The following is a 24,938-nucleotide window of genomic DNA, read 5'->3' on the forward strand; positions in this document are numbered from 1 at the left end:
TTTTTTGGGCACCCTCTGTATATCCAGCCACGCAGACCTTCTAGTTACTAGTATACACCTAACTATTCCTGCTTTTGCACATATATTTCGGTGTCACCTCTTACTTGAAATACCCATTCTACCACCATCTCCTTATTCTCTATCACAGGACTCTATTTCTTTCATTGGAGAATTTCACTCACCAGAATTTCTAAGTGAACTCTAAGTTCCACAATGGCAGGGTCCCCATCTGTCCTATTCACCCTTGAATCCTTAGTGCTTACAAGAATTCTGGCACATGGTACCTGATTTCTAAATATTTGTTGAACAAATGAATACAATTTGTATGAGGTCATGGCAAGTTAACTGCCCGACACGAGATTAAAGATTAGGTTTTCTTTTATTCAAGTGCTCTTTTCATTGTGTCTCACTTTTTATAACATGATACTGTATTATGTGTATATAGCAAGTACAAACTGCCGTTAATTTAAATGATTCCAACTTCTTATGACCATTACTCCATACTATATAAATCTCTGTATTTTCAATACAAGGCCAAATGCATTCATCATTATTTAACTAAAAGATAAATAAAATAGTACAATAACATCCATGCTATGCCATATTATGTACAATACTTAACATACTATTATCATTCTAGGAACTACAGAACATCTAGGAACATCTTATATTTTTAAAAGTTAAAGAGTTGGGTACTTCATAGGTGACTGAATAATTCAATTGAGAGACTGGGCTTTTGAGTCAGTCATATGTTCAAGTCCCAGCTTTGCTGTGTCATAGTTGGACAAGTTACTCTAAACTTCAGTTGACTCACCTGCAAAATAGGGATAAATAACTCTAGTACTTGACTTAGATTTGTAATTAAGATAAAGTTTATGTATATATGTAAATCACCCCAAAAATCATTTAATTCACCCAAAAATCATTTAGCCAAAGTTAAGTGCTGAGTAAAGTGCTATCTTAAGTACAAAAAAATGTAGTTTGGAATTAAATGCCTGTGTCTACACAGTAATGGACACGTTATTTCCACAGGGTTCAGAGTTGCTACTGCAGTACAGTTTTAAAATGGAATTAGATTTATGGGAAAATATGTTGAATACTTTATCACTGTTTTCAAATTTTTCTTTTCTACAAGGGAGAGGGAGATTTCTCAGTCTAAATCCACCTTAAAAACAAAATCATTTTGACAGTACAATAAAGTTTAAAATGCTGTGTCACTAATTAAGCACAGAATGGAGCAATGACACATGCAACTCCTTGTTTTATTTCAGGACACTGTCCTGAAATAAAGCCAGGAGAAAAAAGACTCAGTACTAGGTAAAACCTCAGATTAAAACAAAAACAAAAACTAGATAAAAACTTCCACATTAAGTAAGAATTAAAACCTCAGGACTCGGGCCGGCCGAGTGGCTCAGTTGGTTAAGAGCTCGCTCAAGAGTTTGAGCTCTGAGCAACAGCGGTTCGAGTCCAGCCCGAGCTGAGCAGCCGCTGAGCTGCCAACAGGTAGCAGGATGGCTCAGCTAAAAAAAAATAAAAAAATAAAAATAAAACCTCAGGACTCAAAGATTCCTCACGTGATCATAAACTGTATATACATTATAAATAATTAATAACAGCTAAAGTAATAGTAGAGGCACAATTCCCCCCAATCCATCTAGGTCACCTTCCCATGAACACAATGAATCCTTACTTCACAGCAGTATCTCAACTTGCAGCAAAGGCTATGGACATTTTGCAAATCACGTATCTGATAAGGTACTTTTATATAAAGACCTCTTACAACTCAATAATAAACAATCCAATTTAAAAATGGGGAAAAGATCAAAATCGATATTTCTCCAAAGAAGATAAACAAGTGGCCAATAAGCACATGAAAAAATGCTTAAAACCATTAGTCATTGGGAAATGCAAATCAAAATCACAAGAGATACCAAGTCATACCTACTAAAATGGCTACTATCAAAAAGACTGATGTTAATAACAAGTGTTGGCAAGGATATGAAGAAATGGGAATTCTCATACACTACTGGTAGGAATGTAAATGGTGCAGCCGCTTTGGAAAACAGTTTGCCAGTTCTTCAAAAGATTGAACATAGCTACCATATGACCAAGAAATTCTACTCCTAGGTATACATATTCAAGATAAATGAAAACATGTCCACACAAAAACTTTTACACAAATGTTCATAGCAGCATTATACACAAAAAGAAAAAAGGTGAAAAAAGCCCAAATGTCCATCAACAGATGATGGATAAAACGTTGTCTATATATGAAATATCTGGGAACAGAAAGAAATGTATTGCCACATGCTATATAACATGAACCTTGCAAATTATCGTGCTAAGTGAAAGAAACCAGTCACAAAGGCCCACATACTGTGTAATTCCATTCGTATGAAATGTTCAGAATAGGCAAATCTGTAGATTAGTGGTTGGGGGAGGGGTGGAAGGTTAAGAGAGAAATGGGGAGTTAAAGGGTAGTTTCTTTTTGGAGTGATAAACATGTTTTAAATTGATTGTGGTGATGGTTCCACAACTCTGAATATACTAAACCAACTTGATTACATACTTTAAATGGGTGAATTGTAAAGTATGTGAATTATACCAATAAAGCTATTTTTTTTTTTAAATAATGGGGGGAGAGGGCTATGGAATTTCCAAAACACGCCTGGGTTACGAATCTCATCCGTTTTTGGGTGATTTCCTTATCACCTATTCTCACACTAAACACTAAACAGTGAACTTATATTAAATACAGATTTTTGTCAACTACAGCAAGATCCACGTTATCTTCTAGTAAGATTCAGCACAAAGCTGACAATTTTTCACCATATTTCCCCTTGATTATACCAGCTGACTAGACACGTCCAAATCAAAGGTTGACGTTGGTTTTAAACAAATAATGGGTTTAGCAATGGTCTTTTTTCCAACTTTTTAACTTCATAATGCGCGGGAAGGGGGGGAAAGGTAAAAAAAATAATAAGGGAATAAAAACTCGTTCACGTTCCACAATGAAGTTAAAAAGCAACTGAAGGATTCGTTCATTCATTGGCCCCAACCGAGAAAAATAACATGGATAATTTCTAATATTCGATGTTAGGCCTCAGTGACCTAAAAATTTAATAAAAATAAAAAAAATTGAAGGAAAGTGATGTGTGTACGATCTGGGTGAGAAGTAATTCTAGGTGCGATCTGCAGGTGGGGTCCGAGCGGATCCTCGGCCAGTCCTGCCACCGGCGCCCAATTGGGGCCCGGTATGGACTGTGGCCCGCCGTCCCAGTCGGAGGAGCTTCGCCTCAGCTGCGCCTGGGGACTCGCTCCTCGCGGAGGTCAAGTAAAGAAGCGCCGCCAGGCTCCCGAGGGCTCCACCCTCCCCTCCTTCATTCCCTCCCCTCGGCGGTCCCCAGAGGGGAACAGGCGGGGCACAGCGCGGAGACAAGGTGGGGGAAGGGGGGTGGCGTCCTCAGCGAGAAAAGCTCCGCCGCCCCAGAGTGTCGGCCGCGGGTTATTAATAAACTCCGCTTCTGCCCAGGCGCCGCTCCGGCGGCCGACCGTAGAATCGGCAGGGCCTGCGGTGGAGGCTGAGGAGCCGGAGTCAGAGCCGAGGCCCGAGCGGGCCCGCGCCGCCGCGCTAAGGGCGGCGGCCGGGCGGAGAATAATGCACACTGGGTAAAAACACATTTATATACGAACCTCCGAGAAAATTTTCCAACAATTCCTTCGTCCGACCACCATGCACCAGGACAGGAAACAGCCGCCCGGCCCCCAGGCCCCGCAACCCGCATAGTGAGTCTGAAGCCCGCCCCCAGTCTCCAATAGGCTGTTACTACGTCACTCACTGGACGCTTTCTTCTTGCTATTGGCTCAAATTTAAGCTACGTGAGATGAGACCGCCTTATCCACGCCCCATTTTCGTTACGTCATGCCTTAAAGCCAGCGCCTGAGTGGCTTGCGTAAAGCGCGGAATCAAAGTCCCTCTGTCTGACTGGTTAGCAGAACCGCTCATCCCCGACCGACATCGCCTCGCTGACAAGTGAATTATGCCGATTCTGGGGCCCCAGCGGGAGGCGCCATTTTGTAGAGAGGGAGGGAGGCTGGTCCTTGTGACTAGCCGGGAGGGAGAAGGGGTGGCTGGCGCCATTTTCCCCACAGGGGCTAGGAGGTGGCCTTGGCTCTCTCGGTGGGCTTGTTGGAGAGCGTCTGGCGACTGGTTAGGCTTTGCCTAGCGATTGCCGAGTTTCGCCCGTTGGGAGGGATAGGACAGAATGGAAAGCCTAACGGTTCCCTGGGGGCTCTCGGTGCCACCTGAGGCCTTTGGTCTTGAGCAAGGGCTCTGCTTATCCGAGAGCTGCTCTTTGCCGGCCGGTCACTGGCTGCCAAGCCTACCTTGCTTCTGCCGCCGGGGTATCACCATTCGGTGGGAGGGTGAGCCTCCTTTCCCTGCCGAAGCTCCGGTGCAGCTTGGCACCTGGGCGATGGTCTTGAATTCTGCTGGGAACACAGCGGATCTTTTTGTGGTTCCATGTTTAGGTTCAAAATTTGAAGTCGTCTGTAATGGTGTCGCTACCTTCCTTTACCCTTTCCCTTTTGTGTGTGTCGCGAATTAAAGGAAAGGCAAAAGGGTGGGAAAAGCATTGACTTGGACTCCCCAAACCTATTAAGAATGGATACAAATTAGTTGTGAAGTTTAGGTAATATTTTTGTAGGTCTTAACCCAAACTTTTTCTATACTATTGGAAATACTAGCCATTTCAGTAGTAGTAAGTATTCATTTGTTTTGACAGGCTGAGTAAAGATTAGATAAAGTGTGTAGAATAAAGGTTTATTAAATCAGGCATTCCAGATATAGAATTGAACTACTAAGAATGAGGTGGCTGGCCGGTTGTAACAGGAGGTTTGTGTTCTGCTTGCAAAAATTGCAGAAAGCTGAGTGATGTTAGGTTTATTGTCTTTGGCATTTCAGACGATTATGGAATAGCCAAGGGGTTAAATCAGAAGGAATTTGAAGATAGCCTTCTTCTGAGTGAGAATTAAAATGTTTTGATTTACAATTGAGCTTAGTTTGAGATTTTAACATTACCTTTTTTTTAGTGGGGAGTGGGGGGTCAGGCTGACCATAACCCAAGTATAGTTGCACAATCGGTGTCTAAATGCCATTCGAAGGAAAATGGGACTTTGAGTTTCGTTTGAATACATATTCCTTAGAAGTGTAGTTATATTTTACATCCTTATAAAAATGAAAAATGTGACAAAATTGGATGTTACTTGAAACGAGGAATGGCTCACTTAAAACAGTCTCATACCTAATGGATAGACACCCTTTGTCTTAGGGCTGTATAGTTCAGATGAAAAACAAGGTGTTTTGATTTATACTGTCTGTACCTTCCAGATGGTATATCTGTATTACTAAGTCCCATACCTTTAGTTTACTTATTAAAACACTAATACAGAACTTCAAAAAGAATTTAAAAATAACCCTTTAATTGCAGATTGCAGTTAGAGGACATCCCCAGAACTAAGTAGTTGTAAAAATTGGTGGTGGTAGTGAATAGGACGCTGTAATTCTGATTCTGGGAGAAACTTTATGCTTTTGTCACAGATAATAGAACTTTGTGATAATAGTATTTACCAGTGACTGCGGAACAGAGTTAAAATGTACAAAGTATTCAGAGTCATTCAAAATCTTCACATTTCCCCCAAAGCACCTCCCGTTCCTTATATCTTATATCTTAAATCAGTGGCTTGAAAATATTTCACTTCCAACCAATGCTAGGCTAGGCTATTAAAGCTGGACCATTTGCCCAATTTTCAAGATAGCCTAACTTATTTCTAGCTCCATTTAAAAACTATTACCATTATGTTTATTGTTTATTTTATTTCATATATTTTATTGGGGAATTGGGGGAGGGGAACAAACAAGTTGCTGTCCTTGTGTTCTTCAGTCTAGTTGTGGAGGACGTGGCTACATTGGCCCATGTTGGTATTATCATTGCACTCTTCCCAGATGAGGCAGTTGTTCGCTGGCCATTGGACGGCCGCTCACGCTGGCTGGCTGCCAGCCACTCACGGTAGCTTACAGCAGCCCACTGCAGCAGGGACTGCAGCCTACGCCATCGCTGGCAACAAGGAAGCCCAGCTCCAGGTTGAGCTGTTGTTCACCATCTTAGCTGTAGAGGGTGCAGCATCACTGGACCTCATGTGGGATCTGAACCGGGGCTCTGCTGCTCAGAGCTGGCGCTCCCAAGCCAACTCTTAACCAACGTGCCACTTGGCCGGCCCACCATCACGGTCCACCAAAACATTCCCTTCAATAACTCAAAACTTTCTGGAGAAATGATATTAGCATATTTGTACAGTGACATAACCATAATTATATGTATAGGAAAAATAGGCAAATGATGCATTAAACTATGGGCGGTGTTATAGGTGACTTGGATTTATTAAATTATTTCTGTAATGAATTTAATTTATCATGAATTTGTAGATTTTTTTACACAGGAATTTAAAACCAAACTAGTAGTTTGCGCTCCATCAGGAGCTGTGACTGTAGATGTGTCATTTGTCAGAACCTGTTGTCTCATATGTAAGGTAAAACCACTTCACGCCATGGTGTGATTGGGAGGATATATGAAAATGTAGGTAATAAAATGTAGCACAGTTCCTATCAGAGATGCATTCACGTGCTTAATAAATGGTAGCCCATCTTTCTCCAATTCTCTTTAGTGGTCTACAGCAGCGGTTCTTGAGTACTCTGATAGTTCCTTTGATATTTTGGATGAAAACTATGAAAAAGATATTAAAGTTTATGGTTTCATAGGGCTCATGGATCCAGAGTTAGAGTCCTTGCTTGGTCTGAAGACTAAACTCATTCAGTTAACCTCACTCAGCTTCCACACTGAAAGCATTAATCAGGGCTTAATGAGGACACATTTTGGAAGTGTTGCATGATTAGGTTACTTAAAATGTTCCTTTCCAATCTCAGATAAATGGTTCTCAGTGTATATGATGACTTAAGCATTGATGTAGTACAATTAATAATGTTTTGTTAGTGGCCAATTGCGTGATTCCCCTCATTATAAGCTGATGTATAGTAATTCTGGTATCAATGCAATTTTTCCATTTTACCAACTCGACCCTTGGACCATTTGTTAACCCCATTCATTATATCTTTGAAAAATCACCCAAATAGTGAGCTCCAAGGTTTACCAATTATGGTAATATATGCTAAATATTAGTGGCAAACTAAGAGAGAAATATACTCTTAATTTACGAAAGGCTATAAATCTTTTAAAGCCCCTGAAGATTCCAGGTGTCCCTTTGAAACTGGCTACCTCTATTCTAGTTATCATTTTGGCTTCTAATTACATTTACTTAAATCTAAAGTAGCGCATTCCAGACAAAGGGAAAACCGAGTTTCATTAATATATGTAGTAAGTCTGCAGTGTTTCAACAGTAAAATTTTAAAGTGGGTTAGTCCATGAATGAAACAAGTTTTTAACATGATTTTATCTTCCGGGAAAACACTTGAGACAAAGAATTTTTTTTTTTTTAAGGTGAAGATCATGTCTCCAAACAAGCAATAAGATTGATACCATTTTGTAGAAAAACACTAAGTGCTGTAATTTGCGGGGGAAGTTTGGCTCAGTCTTAAATTCCTAAAACTGTATTACATTGAAAGATAAAACAGATGCAACATTTAAAGAAAAAAAATAATTTTAAGGGTACCCCAAAATTTAAACACCTCAAAGTTTGTCACTACCTTAGGTCGTTTGATAGGGTAATGGGTTTTAAAAAACAAACTAGTAACAAAACAAAATACTGGGGGAATATAATCTCCCTAAGCCAATTTTCCCCTGAATATGGTTAACAGCTGTACAACTATAGGTAAAACTTATATTAAACATTTCATGTTACATTTTAGAGAACTTTAACCAAATTTGAGACTTGCTTTAAACAAAACTGAAAATTGAAATACTTATATATAATAAAACTCACCATTTTAAAGTATATACTTGAGTAGTTTTTAGTGTATTCACAAGGCTGTGCAACCATCACCAATATCTAATCCAAAACATTTCATCATTCCCAAAAAGAAACCCTGTACCCATTAGCAGTCACTCTTCATGTCCTCCTACCCTCTGCCCCTGGCACCTCTAATTTAGTTTCTGTGGACTTGCCAATCCTAGACATTTCTATAAATGCAATTTTATGTGTGACTTCACTGATTTCAAGGCTCACTCACTTTGTAGCATGTACCAGGTACTTCATTCCTTTTTTATGGATACACCACATATTGTTTATCAATTCTTCAACTGACAGCTACTTGGGTTTTTTCCTCCTTTTGACTATAATGCTAGTATGAACAATCATGTACAAATTCTTGTGTGGACATGTCTTTCATTTCTCTTGAATATATATATATAGATATATATATATAGATATATATATAGATAGATAGATAGATATGGAGAAAGAGAGCGCGTGCGAGCCAATCATAATCTCACATATGCACATGCCCTGACAAATTCAGTGAACTTGTTGCAACAATGTTGCTAACCTTTTTGGATATCAGAGAGATTATTCATTATGAATTTATACCTATTGGACATTAACCAAGTTTATTATTTGGAGTGCTGAAAAGCCTGTGTGAAAAAGACAACCTGAACTTTTCACCAACAATTCATGGCTCTTGCATCATGACAATGCACCAACTCACACAGTACTGTCTGTGAGGGAGTTTTTAGCCAGTAAACAACTGTATTGGAACACCCTCCCTACTCACCTGATCTGGCCCCCAATGACTTCTTTAAAGGAAATATTGAAAGGAAGACATCTGATGACATTCAGGATATCAAGGGTAATACGATGACATCTCTGATGGCCATTCCAGAAAGAGAGTTCCAAAATTGCTTTGAAGGGTGGACTAGGCACTGGTGTCAGTGCGTAGCTTCCCAAGGGGAGTACTTCGAAAATGACTGTAGTGATATTCAGCGATGTAGCACTTTTTCTAGAACGAGTTCGTGAACTCAAATTTTGTCTGACCTCGTGTGTATAAATAAAATATATGTATATATATAGAGAGAGATTGTGAGTGTGTGTCTGAGTGCAATTACTGTGTGCCATTATTTTCAACCTTGTGAGGAACTGCCAAACTTTTCCACAATATACATTTTACATCTTATCAGCAATACGAGGTTTCTAATTTCTCCACATCGTTACCAATACTTGTAATTGTCTACCTTAATTATAGACATGCTAGTAGGTGTGAAATATATTTTATTCTGGTTTGCATTTTCCTAATGACTAGTGGTGTTGAGCATCTTTTCCAGTGACACTGGCCATTCATCTTTGGAGAAATGTCTACTTGGATTCTTTCCCATTTTTCAATTCTTATTGAATTGTGTTCCTATATACTTAAGATTTGCAAATATTTTCTCCTACTCTGGACTGTCTTTTCACTTTCTGGAATGTGTCCTTTGATGCATAAAAGTTTTAAATTTTGATGAAGTCCAAATCATCTATTTTGTTGCTTTTGCTTTGGTGTTATATCCAAGAAACTGTTGTACTGCCCAATTCAGAGTCACAAAGATTTATGCCATTTTTTCCTGAGTTTTAGTTTGAGATCTTATATTTAAATATGGTGTGAGGTAAGGGTCTAACCAATTTCATGCTTTTGCATGCAGATACCCAGCTGTCTCAGAACTATTTGTTGAAAATAATCTTTCCTATGTTGAATGGTCTGACAACTTTGTCAAAAAAGTTGCTCACAAATTTAAGGGTTTATTTCTGGACTCAATTGTATTCCACTGGTCAGTCTATCTTTATACCAGTACCACTGTCAGGATTATTAAATCATGTTCACATTCCAGGTTGTTTTGGCTATTCCAAATCCCTTGTATTTCCACATGAATTTTAGGATCAGTTTATCATTTCCTGCAAAAACAATAACTGGGATTTTTATAGGAATTACACTGAATTTATAGATTTGGGGAGTATTGCCAACCTCACAATAATGTCTTCCAATTCATGAACATGGGATCTTTCTATTTATTTAGGTCTTCTCTTCTTTCAATAGAATAAGTTTTTTAGTTTTAAATTTATTCCTATTTTTTTTTTTTAAGATTTTATTGGGGAATTGGGGGAGGGGAACCGACAAGTTGCTGTCCTTTTGTGCTTCAGTCTAGTTGTGGAGGACATCGCTTCACTGGCCCATGTTGGTACTATCATTGCGCTCTTCCCGGCTGAGGCAGTTGCTCGCTGGCCACTGGACAGGCGCTCCCGGCGGCTCATAGCAGCTCACGCTAGCTGCTGGCCAGCCCCACTGCAGCCTACGCCGTCACCGGCGACTCACAGCAGCCCAGCTCCAGGTCGAGCTGTTGTGCATCATCTTAGCGTAGAGGGTGCAGCGTCACTGGCCCTCATGTGGGATCTCACCCGGGGACCCACTGCTCAGAGCTGGCATCTCAAGCCAGCTCCCAACCAGAGCACCACTCGACCGGCACCTCCTAAGTTATTTTTTGATGCTATTGTACATGGAATTTTAATGTCCCTTTCATTTCATTGCTGTTTAGAAATACAACTGATGTTTGTATATTGATCTCATGTTCTGCAAACTTGAGGTCATTAGCTGTTTGTGTGTGGATTCCTTAGGGTTTCCTGTAAGATCATGTCACCTGTGAATATAGTTTCACTTCTTCCTTTCCAATCTGGATGTCTTTAATTTCCTCTTCTTTCCTAACTGCCCTGGCTAGAACCTCATATACATTGTTGAATAGAAGTGGCAACAGGGGGCATGCTTTTTTGGTTCTTGATCTCAGGGGGGAATGTGTTTTAAGTTTTTGATCATTAAGTCCATGTACTTTAGGTTTTTGGTAGATGCCATTTTTCAGGAACTTCCACTGAGGAAGTTCCCTTGTATTTCTAGTTTGAGTTTATTAAAAGGATTTTGAAAGAAACATCAAAAGACTGATAGGAGGAAGCTTTTAAATATAGGAATCAAATAGAGTATAACTGACAAATTTCAATATCTATAAATACAGATCCATAAATATAAAAAGAAAATATCACCTGTGCTTTAAAAAACCTGGAGGGGGGATTACCACACACCAAAAAAAAGTTACTTAACAGATATTTATTCCTTCCATGGTGATAGAATCCTGCATCTCTAGCTGGGTACCTACTTTCCCTTTGTAAGTGTGAAGTGCTATTGCAAGGGTGGCCAACTTCAAAGGTAAAACCTAAAATTCAGACGGGATGCTGTCATATAGTCAAAGATAATCTTCACCAAAACTTATATGAAACAGAGCTGACATGTTTATAACTGGTAAGTTTTAATGTAGTTTTACGTCATTCATTTTACAAAACACGAATGCCTTGTATACTTATGGCATTGTGTTAGATCTTCCCAAAGACCTGGTTTAGTCATATTAATATAATTTTTAATGACTTTTTCTTCATGCTTGCTTCAGGGACTACACCTGGGGCTGAATAGCAGCATGTAGCCATAGGGCTGTGGTTTGGCCAACCCTGCTCTACACTCTGGTCTCTTCCAGGGATGACCATAGCAGTCACCATCTTGATAAAGTGTACAGGTTAGTAATTACCATTTTATAACTTGCAGAGAAACAGATGAACTTCCTTTAATACTGATAAAGGAATAGGTTTTTAAAAGATTGATTGCTGGGCCGGCCGAGTGGCTCAGTTGGTTAAGAGCTTGCGCAAGAGTGCGAGCTCTGAGCAACAGCGGTTCAATGCCCGGCCCGAGCTGAGTTGCCACAGAGCTGGCAGGATGGCTCAGCTTTAAAAAAAAAAAAAAAGATTGATTGCTGAAGTTTTCCGAAAAAGTGAAGATTTTACGCTAGTGTCAGTCACTAAAAAAGGCAAATACTGAAACCCAAACAAAATCAGAATAAATTTCTATAAAAATTAAGTTATAGGTTAGTGAAACCATGGGAAAGGCTATATGTTAATTAAAATCTACATGCAACTAATTACATGTTTGTAAACACTCTCAAAAAGTTATCGAAAGTCCTACAGTAACCTTATCTAGAAACAGACATATCAAGATCCATAATCTATAAGAAACTAATTTGATGTTAAATTTAAGAAAATACTGAAAATAACAGGTATACATTAAATGCATTAGAAACTACCATTTGAACACTATTTAATATTAAATATAAGTTTAATTTTAAGGTCTTTAATTTCAGTTAAAATCCATAAATGAAATTAGTTTGGATTGTATGACAGAGGAAACAATAAAACTTGTTCTCAAAGACATACCAATACATATTCTTGAAACAAAACCTCAGCAAATGAGAATTTTCATACTGTGCATGGGAATAACTAAAACCTTTATTAGATATGGTTTTCCAATAACAGTGAAAACTGGAATTACCAATTCAAAGAGCAGTGAAGTCTGAAATTTAAAAAAGTAGACTATTAGGTAGGGGATAAAAGGTAAAGGAAGACGAAAATGTTTAATACTATTCAATATCTCCCCTCTGTACACAATGTTGCATATATACAACTACTCCATTTTAATTTTATTGATTTTGTATAATAGTGAAATCCCCTTAAACAACCTAGGGTATACAGATGGTGTCCAACTTGGGGGGAAAAAGTAGAAACACACTTGATTAACAGTTTTCATCCACACAGTTTAGACAGACAATTCTTTTTTTTCTTTTTGGTTTTTTTCCAAGATTTTCATAGTAAATTCATAAATATAGGAAACTTTTCACTCCTTCAGTGTTAAAATAGAAAATCAAACAGTGCCAACAGTAATGGCTTAATTATTGGCATACAAGAAAAACACAACACCAATGGGTTTTCTTCATTATGCATTTTAAATATCAATATGTGCATGTTTCATTTTTACAGTTATAAATTTTCTAGTCTGTTATAGATAACAGCATTTAGTTTTGAATCCATTGAGATGTTGCTTTCAATTTGAAATAGTGTGTATACATGTATATAAAAAAATAACCCAATGTATGACTCATCTGACAGATGTTTAAGATCAATAAAGGCTTATTTTTGAACATGCAGTTAGGAGAGAGGGAAGCAAGCCAACCTCTCTACATTGTCTGGTTGCTGGCTTGTTTTTGCAGTGGTATCAGTAGTGGTTTTTGGAGGGAGCCATGTGCCTTCAGCCTATCTATTTAAGATAAGATACCACAATCAACAAGGGGGGTAAAGGGAGATGGGGAAAGGGGGGTGGGCAGGTGTTAAATGTCAAATTTTAAAGTGTGAATTTTGCATACTTTCTAGGTACAGGATAAAAACAAGCCAATGAGGAAAAAATTTTATAATTAGGAAAATATTGCAATCGAATTAAGACATAGTAGCCAAATTAAGTTCTTTTAATAGATTGCATATATAGATGTTTAGCCATACTTTGATCAACTCCTTAAGAGTAGAACTTTATATCCAATTTACATGCTTCAAATATCACCTTTCTTATTTGTTACAGTAAGGTCTTATATCCAAATATCCACTTGTACACTAAGAGCTTTAAGAAAAAACAGGACACAGAGGGAGTTGCCATTTTTTAGCAGCAATGAAATACCACTAACCCCTTTTAACATACCGAATTCAAGTCACTATCAGAGGTGAGCGCACCACAAAGTCACCAGGTACAAAATTGCTAGTTCATTTTTAAATTAATAACTTGAAATTACCCCTGCCCCCCGCCCCATTACATCCCTTCTTTTTATAAACAGCAAACATTTTGCTATTTTATACATAGGCTATCAGGCTTGTTTCAATATGAAAGTGCTAATTCATTTACAGATTTTTTTAATCAGTTATGTAGTGCTACAATAAATGTCCAATAATCTACATAGGAACAATCTTTGATGAATGAAATGATGAAGACTGAATAAGGTTATCAATTACCTTATCTTATTTACATATGAAGAATAGATACCCAATGGTGAGGAAGAGACAGAAATAGGACAATTACTCATAGGTGTAAAAATTACATCTACCTCTGAGCTTATACTGTAAATGACATTTTAAATAGTCCTGTAGCCCATGCCTATTTTTTCCTCAGAAAAAGAAAAGCTGCCTTCATGACATCCCCTCTTATTTCATATTTCCACAGTGTCACTTGAACTTTCAGTCAGAATCTTACTTTCTTCAAAAAATAAAGAAAATACCCCCCCTCAAGTTCCCCCCCCCCCCAAAATCCCTCTGGTTTCTTTTTCAGTGCCAAGTTGCATGATCAGGTCCCACCTCCTGGGTTTTTGTCCATCTATTGATCAATTAGTTTAGAGTGGATAACACGAACCAGTTCTGGAACCGCTACTGGGAGGAACACAAGCTCTTCACTACACTCACACAGCAGGAAGGAAAGTGAAACTCAATTCATCCCTGGTGCCGGGCCTCCAAAATTGAAAGAGCTTGGCACAACTGGAGCACTGAACTTGTATCCTCCATGCTTCTCAATCATTTTGGATTCTAGAAAACAAGTGATAGTTTAATGGAGCGTTTGATCATCTCACTACTTTGGAGAGCAGAAGAAACTGACATTAACCTAGTAACCTAGTATACTAGGCTAGTACTAGTATTAGGCATGAAGTTCCAAAGTTCTCCCTCCAAATACAGGAGCCAAGACCAGTATTATTATGTAGAGAAGATAAACTCTCCTGTTGTATTCTGTAGACTTCTTAGCCAACTTTCACTTCCCATTGTTTTAAAAACAAAACTTTAAATACCCCATTTTGAGTCAAATACTGAATCAGTAGGATCCAATCTTCAAAAGGACTAACAGCTAATGAATCTAATGCAAGCAAACCCAAACCCAAACATAAAAATACTTCTTTAGAAAACAGGAGGACCCTTCTTTGAATATAAAAGTAGATTGACTAATAGTATTAAGACATATAGAAAATTGTTAGGCTATATATTATCTAAAATGTCCATTTTTAAAATGCATACTGACTGGAATGTTTGAGGATGAAAAAACAAGATAATGTCAGGATTTTCTTTAATATGCTTAGAAGAGCAGTTTTCATAACTTCAAACATTTTTTTACACTTTTAATAGGATTTTTTACTATCAAGCCATCACCATGAGCTTGAGCAACCTTATGAAAATTTCTGCACACTGAGTCTTCAACTACACTTACAATCAGTAAACTATATAGCCAAACACAAAATTCATTACTTCATTTCATTCCTTCAGATTAGACTGAATTCCTATCACTTGCAACAACTGTAGCTTTTATATAACTTTAAATCATTTAATATAAAATTTTAATGCTGTACCAAATCATTTCATTAGTTGCATTAAAGAGGGGTTGTGGTGAATTAACATACCATGGGCTGCTCTTCTTTGATCGGCCAGAGTTGCTATATCCTGTAACTGTTTTCTTTGTTCTTCATTAAGACCATGAGTCAGAGCCTGATACCACACAGGATTACGATTTTGTATAGCTATCAAAAAAGAAAAGAAACCAGTGTGAAAAGGACAATAAAAGAGGTCTGGTAGTTCCCTTTCTACTCTGTTTCCTGTACTCTTACCTCCAGTACTAAAATTCCGATCTATTTTATATTCCTCCAATAATAATTTAAGTTATTGTAAAACAAATGATATGGGGGGGGGGCTTCTGGTTTAGCTTTATGCCTCAAAAAATCTAATTCTCATAATTAGATTCATGTCTCTAGCAAATAAGGATTCAGATCCTAAACCATTTTTATATAATAAGTAACAAACTAAGGAAAGTTAGGAAATAAAATTAACTTGACCCCCTTAAGAGATTCAGAATTAAAGCAACTTGAAAATTATCAAGGATACTTTGGTTAGAATTCTCAAATCCCCAAATTACAAAACAAAAATCAGAAGCGTTAAGTAGATACAAGAAAGGGGTGAATGGTACAAAATAAATGCCTCATTTCTTTTTGTACTGCCTATTCAAAAATATTTCTTAAATACATCTACTATCTTTCCATAGAAAGGTAGCTATGCAGTGCTTAAGTTTAAGTGAAAATTGAAATGCTCACACATTTTTAATATTACGTATAGCCTAAACAATGGTCAAACTCAACCCGTGAAAAAGAGAACAAATTTTCCCAGCATGTCACAAGATCAGGTATTAAAAATCTCACAATGTTTCACAAAAACATGCACTAGATAAATTGACATATAATGGTATCAAGTCTGACCATTCCCTATTTCAATTAAATAGCTATACAAAGGAGGATGTGTGTGTGTGTGTGGTGAGTGAGAGAGACAATGAGAGAAAATGTTCTCTATAAAGATTTTCCACAAAAGAATTTTTTTTAATGGAGTAATTTCAAGAATGAAAACTGATTTTCTCATATAGTAGGTGTGCCAGGTATTTTGTGGGGGAAATCTGACCTTCAATCATATGATTTTATATTTCTACTTTATTGCATTTACTGTGCATGAGCCCTCTATTTTAATTCCTTAGTCCTTTAGGGATTAACATGTGTTTAAATCTACAAAATACAAAGCCATGGACAAAAGCAAGTCAATAGTTCTTGGGCACCTCAGTCAATTCTTGCTGCCTGCCATGCTTAGAAACCATTTCTTTGTGTTTCTGCAACCTTGCATCAAAATTGCTTTGTCATGGGCTTGGAAGACTAATCAGAGAACTTATTCTACAGCCAAGTTTATAATGCACAGGAATGACATATAGCACAATAATTAACTCTGAGGGAACTCTGAGGGAAATGATGTTTTGTTGAAATTGAGTAAATCAATGATAAAAAACCCCAAATGTGCACCTAATATTCTGTAGCCACACACATTGTAGCACAGGAGAAAAAGAAAAGGGACACCAAGGCCATTATTTATAAATGGTCCAATTCTCAACAGGTAATTGTGGATTTGGCCGGGAAGAAAAGATACACAAACCCATAAACACACAAACATAAGAGTGGTTACTTCTGGGTAAAGATGGGAGGCTAGAAAGCAGAAGTGGGAAAGGGGAACTGTCATTATATAAACTTGTTGAACTACACTATTTTCCTATAATGTGCATGTTTCAAAATTATAATCTAAATAAAAGTAAAATGATAGGATGAGGAAAATATTCTCTAACTATGGCAACAGTAGAAATAACTCTGATTACTTTGCCTAACAATCTTAAATCATATTCTAGTTTGGATTTGATATACTCAAAATCCCTTTTAAAGGGACATAAAAACAGATTGGTTCAGGGAAATGGATCATATAGAGGTGTCTGAATTACATATAACAAGTTGACTTACTCTGAAATATAGCTTTAAATATCTGATACTCATCAACAGGGTTATCTTCATCATCAATGATTGTGGAATAGCCTTCCAGAGCAGTCTCCTCAGCATCATCTTCTTCCCAGTCTTCATCATCTCCATCTTCACCTGCTTGCTTAGCCAGAATCTCCAAATATTCTTGACCGTCTTCATCAATGTCATCTTCATCACTCCCCAGTTCTTCTGGCAAGTCATAAAATAGGTGCTTTTATTAATACTGAAATATTCTGTTACTCAACAAACTGACAGTGATAATGGTCAATAAATTATAAATCACAATTGAATAAATTCAAGGAAGAGTTCCAGGAATTGGTGTTTACATATTCAGCAATAAATAGAAAAAAAATCTCATAGAAATCCAAGAAACCCAACCACAATTAATATTAGAGGTTTAGCACTTGGTGTACTCTAGGCCTTATGATATATATCAAACCAAACACCAATAGTAAAGTAACACAGTTCATGTCATATCCACAGACCACGTTTTACAAGATTTTTTTCAAGGCTGGCTAAGTTAGTGATTGATAAAAGACCAAAGCTATCTTATTTTGGTAACTTTACAGTAATTTCTCTTAACCAATATTCTATCAATTTATACTCTTGTAGTCTACAGATGAAACGTATTAGGCAACATTCAATTAACTTAATTTTATAATGCCAGGATGCTTGTTTTGGCATTAATAAATGACAGACGTTTGTTTTGGCATTGGAAATATAGCTGAAGTTCCTGCCTTCACGGACCTTACACTAGTGGGAAGGTAAGACAGTCTTTCTATGAATGTATACACATGAATACATTTGGCTATGATCCCATATTGCTTTAGGAGAAGGGCTAACAAAATAAAATAACCAGTGCTATTTCTAACTATGTAGGTTTGGCTTCCTCCATCACAAATCCCTTACCGGTTTCATCATCATCTTCAGCTTCATCATCTTCATCACTGTCATTCTCATGTTCTGCATGGCAGGCATATGCTCTTTTTAATCCATTAAATAAAAGGATAAAAGCTGGCAAAATCTGTCCAGAAACCTGATTTAAAACTTGTGGTATTTGTTCCATATCAATGAGAGCACATAGGCCCAGAACACACATCTTTCTGTCATGTAGCCTAAAAAATAAAATAAAATATTTTCTTCTTTCTTTTTTATTTAATAAACAGAGTTCCTTACAAAGTTAAATAAACAACTATCCAATATATATCACTTACCCCAAGAAACAATCAACATCATTAAGCCACTGTGTAATAAAATGATTTGTAACTGGTTCAACGTTATTAGGGAAGCGAAGATTTTCTAAGGTGTTGAGAAGTAGGTGTGGATTATAATACAAAGCTGCAATGGCAACTTGCAGGCACATTGTTCGAAGTTCACTTGTCTTGACCTCTCTCGTCAGTCTCTCTAAAGCTGCTTCCACGAATAAGGGAATACACTGGAAAGAAAGAAAGCAAAATATCCCAAAATTGTAATGAATTGCAATCTAACTATTTTACCCATATTCAATTACTTGTTGCCTCAACTAACCCCCTTTTCCCATTAGATGATACAATAGTTTTATTATTGATGCATTTCATTGGGAAATCTAATTTTAGAAAAAAAACAAGTCTTCACTGAGATATTAGAGCCTCATCATAATAGCAATCATGGATTCACAATATTCCTATTGATTTAACCCTACTGTGGTAATATCATTTCAAAATATATGCATGTATCACCTAACTCATCACATTGTATATCCTCAACTTAAACAAATGCTATATTTAAATTATATCTCCATAAAGCTGGGGAAAAATTGCTATTGAAACTGACTATAGAAATTTAATGACTAAATCTAGCTTACTGCAAAGTGATAATGTGGCAAGCAATATTCTCAAAACATACTAAAAAATCTAAAGTCAAAACTTACCTTGCATGATAAGAAGCAGCCATAAAACTTGCCAGTCATATTTAACATATACACACAATATTAAACATGATCATTATATACTGGTTAAATTTTAAACCAATGTTATCTAGGTGTCACAGTAAACAATAATGTACAGAACATATAACAAATGGCCAAGGAAAAAAGTGGAGGGAAAGATTCCTTCTCTGAAGCCTCACACATGAATCATTAATAGTTAGCCTCACTGACCTGGTCAATGCCACGCCCTTTGCACTGTAGAATGATGACTTCTAACAACTTTGCTGCATGACACTCTGCATCTTCTCCTGCAACTCCTGTAAGAACCTAATCAACACAATATAAATCGCAGTGAGGCATCATGAAATCTTCCAATCTGAGAACTTCCATCCCCATCTAATGTTTCTGGAGTATTTAAGACAATATAAATTAATATGAATGAATGCAATGTTCAGCCTATAGTCTAAAGTATCTGTGAGGATATGGAGTTATTTGTCTATCTGTCACAGTCCAGCAATCTGGGATCTTGGTCTACATAATTAAAGCACCTCCCCTGTAGTGCCATTCTGGACTAGCATGTTGACAACCACTACCTTTTCATACAAACATGCCAAAGTACCTTGTTGACCTTGGCCATTACCTTTCTCAGGCATATCTGGCTCTTATGTAAAGAACTAGAAAAAAATAAGCTGATATTGCTAGGAAAACCTTTTCTCTACACAAGTTTCAAAACATAAAAAATATTGACATTGAAGTGGGAGAGGTGGAGGAAGAGGCACCTTGTTGATGGCATATGTCCCCCCAGTCAAGAAATAAAAAACATGGACTTGAGGTACTAGTTAGCACTAGAGAACTGCAAGTGTTAAGGATAAGTGTTCTGGAATACAATGGTATAGATAATATTTGTTCCCAGAATATTACCATTATAAATATTATTGGCAATAAATGTTGCATAACATAACTAGGTGATTATTTTGTGACCAAGTCTTCAGAAACAAAAGATATCAATGAGGACAAGCATATCTAAAAACTTCATCGAGCAAAATCAGTTTTTAAATGCCTGGTGTTAAATAAACAGCCTGCGGCCTCTCAACAAGTACTGTTAAAAATTCAAATGCTACCAATTACATTAACTTTTGTATCCATGGAAGGACGCCAATTCAAGTATTTTACCCCCACATCTAGTTTAAGAAAAGCATTTTTTTGAAAAATTAGCATTAACCATAAATTTATCTTATGATTTTTCTAAGAAATGGCACAGTACTTTTGACCCTCACACTTTACAATCTTGCTATTTACTATATAATTACTGTATGGCCTCCATAAACCCACAGCCTCCAAGGATTTTTCTTTATAAAACATCTCTAGGGCCGGCCGAGTGGTGCGTTGGTTAAGAGCTGGCTTGGGACGCCAGCTCTGAGAAGCAGGGCCCCAGTTCGGAGCCCACATGGGGGCCAGTGACACTGCCCTCTACAGCTAAGATGGTGAACAACAGCTCAACCTGGAGCTGGGCTGCCATAAGCTACCGTGTGTGTGGCCGGCAGCCAGCATGAGCAGCTGACAGCCCGAGTGAGCTGCCAAGAGCTGCTGTGAGTGGCCATCCAGAGGCCAGCAATCGAATGCCTCACCTGGGAAAAGCGCAATGATAATATCAACATGGGCCAGTGAAGTGACGCCCTCCACAACTAGACTGAAGAACAAAAGGACAGCAACTTGTCTGTTCCCCTCCCCCAATTCCAATAAAATCTTTAAAAAACAAACAAAAAAATCTCTAACAATTCCTGATGCTTCCAAAAATCTCTTAAGTTCGGGATTCTTTCCTTCTTTTGATTCAAAGCCTATTAAAGAACTAAGCTAAAGTAAGCTTCAGAAACTAAAAATCAAAAACATAACTCCAATTGAATGTCAGAGGGCAGACAGAAGACAAATACTTATCAAACCCATTACTGTGACATCTAGGATTCAAAGTCTTTTTTTTAGCTGAGCCATCCTGCCACCTGTTGGCAGCTCAGCGGCTGCTCAGCTCGGGCTGGGCATCGAACCGCTGTTGCTCAGAGCTCAAACTCTTGAGCGAGCTCTTAACCAACTGAGCCACTCGGCCAGCCCTCAAAGTCTTTTTTATGTTACAACTTTTAAAGCCCTTATTCTGTTAGACCCATATAATATGTCTGCCATAACGTGGTATCATGTAGCATCACAATTTCATACTTTTATAGCAACAGTATCATATGTCCCTCTATTAATTAAAAATGACCTACCTTTTTGCACATACTGTATATCATTTCAAGATATTTAGTATCAGACAGAAGTGTGTCTGTATCAACGGTCACATAATTATGAAGCAGAGGCATCATATCTGTATAATAAAAAGCATCAGTTAAATATAAATGCTTTGTGTCTGAAAAATCTCCTTAGAAAAAGAAAGCAAATCTGAGATTGTTTTGTCCCTAACATTCACTTTTAATTAAGGTATATTCATATATAGATATAATACTGAATCATTATTAAAATGAATTCCTTTATATTTAGTAGCTAAAACAAAAAGATTATACCAAGATTGGCCGGGGTTGGGATGGGGGGGAAGGGAAAGAGGGTAAGATATGGTAGGTGTTAAAAAAACAAAACAAAAAAACCTAAAGTAATAATTAAATCTAAATGTGCAATGGAAATCAATGCTATGGGTTGTCCTTGAGCATTAATAACCACTATCAATAACCTATCCAAACAATGAAGCATCCAGAATATTCAAAAATATTAGTTCAACTGACATACTAAAAATGAATCAAAATGGGGGGGAAATCCTCAGTATTTCTATGCTGACTTTGACTTACCTGTAAAGTAATCAAAGCCATCTTGTTGAAAAATCTCAAATACCAGAGGTAGAAGCTGCCACATCTGTGGAGACACTTGTTGACATGTCAAACTATGTGCTAAAGAGAAGATCTCCTCATAGAATTCTAAAAGAGAACACTGAGTCATTAGGACAATGCTTGCTGATATGAAATAGCAGTAAATTGTTTGTACAATCAGAGGTATATACCTAAGACATGCTGTTGTAAAACAGTTCCAATGACTTGTAAGCAGATTCCCTCAAGCTGCTGGGTTATCTAAAAGAAAAAAAAAATCACATGGAATTATAGCACACTGAAGCAATTACTAAATAATGTATAATGTAATTCATTGCATTTAAATATAAAGTCAATACTGTTAAGAAATCATTTTAAGTCTTTGCTTTGAAATGACTCCATATTATGATGTTGTGAATCAACCTGGGAATCAAATTTAATGAAATGCCATTACAATGAAACAAACACAAAACAACATGTGTAGCTTACCTAATAAGGAAAGGGAAAAATAATGTTCTGGAAAAACACAAATAATTATGAAACCAAAGGAGCCACAAACATTCTACAGACAAACTTTGCATCTTTTTGTGTATATAGATTAATTCAGCCCAGTTGTAATTAAAAAGTCTCTGTCAGTGACTTATAGAAAAATTATTTGAAAAGAAGGCATTATTCCCACCACTCCCAATAATTCTTATGTCACCTCCATTTATAGAATTATAAATTGTATAATTTACAATTAAATTATATACAGTGAACCAGGCCCCTAAGTCATAAGACAGACAAAAAATACAAGTTCCTTTTTAATTGTTAGTATGGTCCTCAATTGGATCCCAAATCTCTGAAATTCATTAAGATGTTTAAAAAGTGGGGAGAGAAAACAAGATAAAGTTTACTCATCAGGTATAAAAGCAGAACATCCATCTCAAATACATATTATGTTTAATACATTTTCAACTTTTCAAATATAGTAAACGATTTGTTAACCATAAGGTAGCTTAGCTATAACTTGATGCCTATCTCCAATTATAATCTAGAATACAAAAATAGTTTACTAAAATCTCATGTTGCAAAAGGCAATTTGTAGATAATTCAAAACCATAATTTATGGATATAAATATCTGCACTGGAATTATAAACACCAAATTCAGGGCAGTGATTATTTCTAAGAGCAGGATATAAGGAAATGAGATTAGGAAGTAGCGGGTACCCCAAGGGCTTCAATTACATCTACCTGAAATTGTTTTCTTTTTTTTACTGGACACAAAGTCTAAAGGATATACTGTAGAATGTTAAAATCTAATAAATTTAGATGGTGGTTAAAAGGTATTGGTTATAGGTTTCTCTGTATTGTTCTTCGTTTGTGTATACTTTAAAAGTTCCATGTTTAAAATTTGTGATTGCAATTCTCTTACCTTTCTAAAGGATAATAAAAAAAAAAACTAACAATGAAAAAAAAACTAGGAAGATGATGGTGATGGTTTGCACAACAATGTGGAATGTAATTAACACCAATGAATTGTATGCTAAAAAATAGTTAAGGTGGTAAGTTTTATATTATGTGTATTTTACCTAATTTTAAAAACTTTTTATCAAAAAGCGAAACTAAGTAGCATATGTTTTGGTAGAATATGGATCTGAGAAAGGTAACCTAAGAGGGAACCAAAATCCTGAGCCTTGAGGTAAAGATAATAGAACTTGTTCCTATTCCTCCTAATAGTAAAGAACCTAAAATAAGGTACCAATCTTATCCTTACAAAAGGGAAATAGTTAAAAGATGGCAGAATCAAGGTGCATGATGACAACCAGAGAATTACATGTTAGAACCCTCCAAAAGCATACAACAGTTGATGAAGAATGGCTTGAAATAACCTAAAACCTTAACAACACTGGATCATTTTACCTCTTTATGATCTTCAACTACACTAAGAAGCGTGTCGATGGTATTCAGGATTCCCATAGCAGTAACTGCTTTGTCATCACTTCCTTCTTCATCTGGCCCAGTCTGGATTACTTGATTAAATGTCATTGCCTAGATTCAAGAGAATATAATTTAGGTTTGCCATTAAATTAGTATAAACACATTTTGGTCTAAAACTTTTCATTTTTAAAATGTTCTCACTGGGACAGGATAACCAATCAATGTCTCCAATAGATTAATAAACATTAAAGAGCTTGGGCTCTATAATCAAATGGTACTGCTCTGCTACTTACTAGGGGACCTTAAGTTCATTCGGGAACTTCATAGAGATATTACGAGGGTTAAATGAGGCAAGGCATAGAGACTGTTTAGTATAATGAATATTTTTATTAATATTGCTGGCTAACATTTGACAATACCCAAATACAGGTATATTAATCATCAAGGTTTTATTTGTTGTAATATTCAATCACTTTGAAACAAATTTCTGAGGAGTCATAACTAATAATTAAACTAAAATATTATAAATGCAATATACATACTTAATAAATGCTATGTTTATTCAAATGTCCTTTCCCATTGTAACATCAGCTGTTAAGAACATACTTTTTCACAAAACTCTTTGCCTTTGTTTAAATCCACAGCAAATATCAAGAGTTAGATTCTTCAAACCTCGATACTTAGCAGGAATATAAACTGCATCAAATAAATCATTGTAGGGGAAAAAGGAATGGAATACTTGTTGGGCACATGTTCGTACTTTCTATTACCCTTAAATAATTTACTTAATTCTCAGAAGTTTGGGGCTATGTACAGTAAACCAAGGCCATCTATAAGAGAACTATTTCCATAAATTTCATTTAAAAAAATTAATAACTATTATGTCTACTTCACCTTTAAATTGGATCAAAGTATTACAGGAAACCATAAGAACAAGGCAATCATAATGCAATGTAAGGTAGTAGTTAAGAATGTGCATTGTCGGCCGAGTGGCGCGATGGTTAAGA

General features: G+C 36.7%; 2 protein-coding genes across 4 annotated transcripts in view; both read right to left on the bottom strand.

The window, feature by feature from the left end:
• The window catches only part of ZNF143 (zinc finger protein 143), a 57,567-nt gene extending 53,762 nt beyond the window's left edge, over positions 1 to 3,805 (bottom strand). For both annotated transcript variants that reach the window (XM_019656255.1, XM_019656254.1), the window contains exon 1: positions 3,694 to 3,805. The gene's annotated coding sequence lies outside the window, so the exon portion shown is untranslated. The remainder of the gene's footprint in view (positions 1 to 3,693) is intronic.
• An 8,360-nt stretch (positions 3,806 to 12,165) lies between these two features.
• IPO7 (importin 7) overlaps positions 12,166 to 24,938 on the bottom strand; it is a 52,373-nt gene continuing 39,600 nt past the window's right edge. The window contains exons 16-25 of one of the 2 annotated variants that reach the window (XM_019656235.1): positions 23,914 to 24,042; positions 22,205 to 22,271; positions 21,996 to 22,121; positions 21,423 to 21,520; positions 19,396 to 19,491; positions 18,473 to 18,693; positions 18,168 to 18,373; positions 17,241 to 17,444; positions 15,324 to 15,440; positions 12,166 to 14,463 (exon numbers count right to left, since the gene is read on the bottom strand). In XM_019656235.1, the coding sequence (XP_019511780.1) occupies positions 14,366 to 14,463; positions 15,324 to 15,440; positions 17,241 to 17,444; positions 18,168 to 18,373; positions 18,473 to 18,693; positions 19,396 to 19,491; positions 21,423 to 21,520; positions 21,996 to 22,121; positions 22,205 to 22,271; positions 23,914 to 24,042 (1,362 nt within the window). In that variant the 3' untranslated portion in view covers positions 12,166 to 14,365. Of the gene's footprint in view, positions 14,464 to 15,323; positions 15,441 to 17,240; positions 17,448 to 18,167; positions 18,374 to 18,472; positions 18,694 to 19,395; positions 19,492 to 21,422; positions 21,521 to 21,995; positions 22,122 to 22,204; positions 22,272 to 23,913; positions 24,043 to 24,938 lie in introns of both variants that reach the window. The other variant, XM_019656234.1, reaches the window with a different exon arrangement.

The sequence above is a fragment of the Hipposideros armiger genome, unplaced genomic scaffold (genome assembly GCF_001890085.2).
Source record: "Hipposideros armiger isolate ML-2016 unplaced genomic scaffold, ASM189008v1 scaffold_256, whole genome shotgun sequence".
Classification (NCBI taxonomy): domain Eukaryota; kingdom Metazoa; phylum Chordata; class Mammalia; order Chiroptera; family Hipposideridae; genus Hipposideros; species Hipposideros armiger.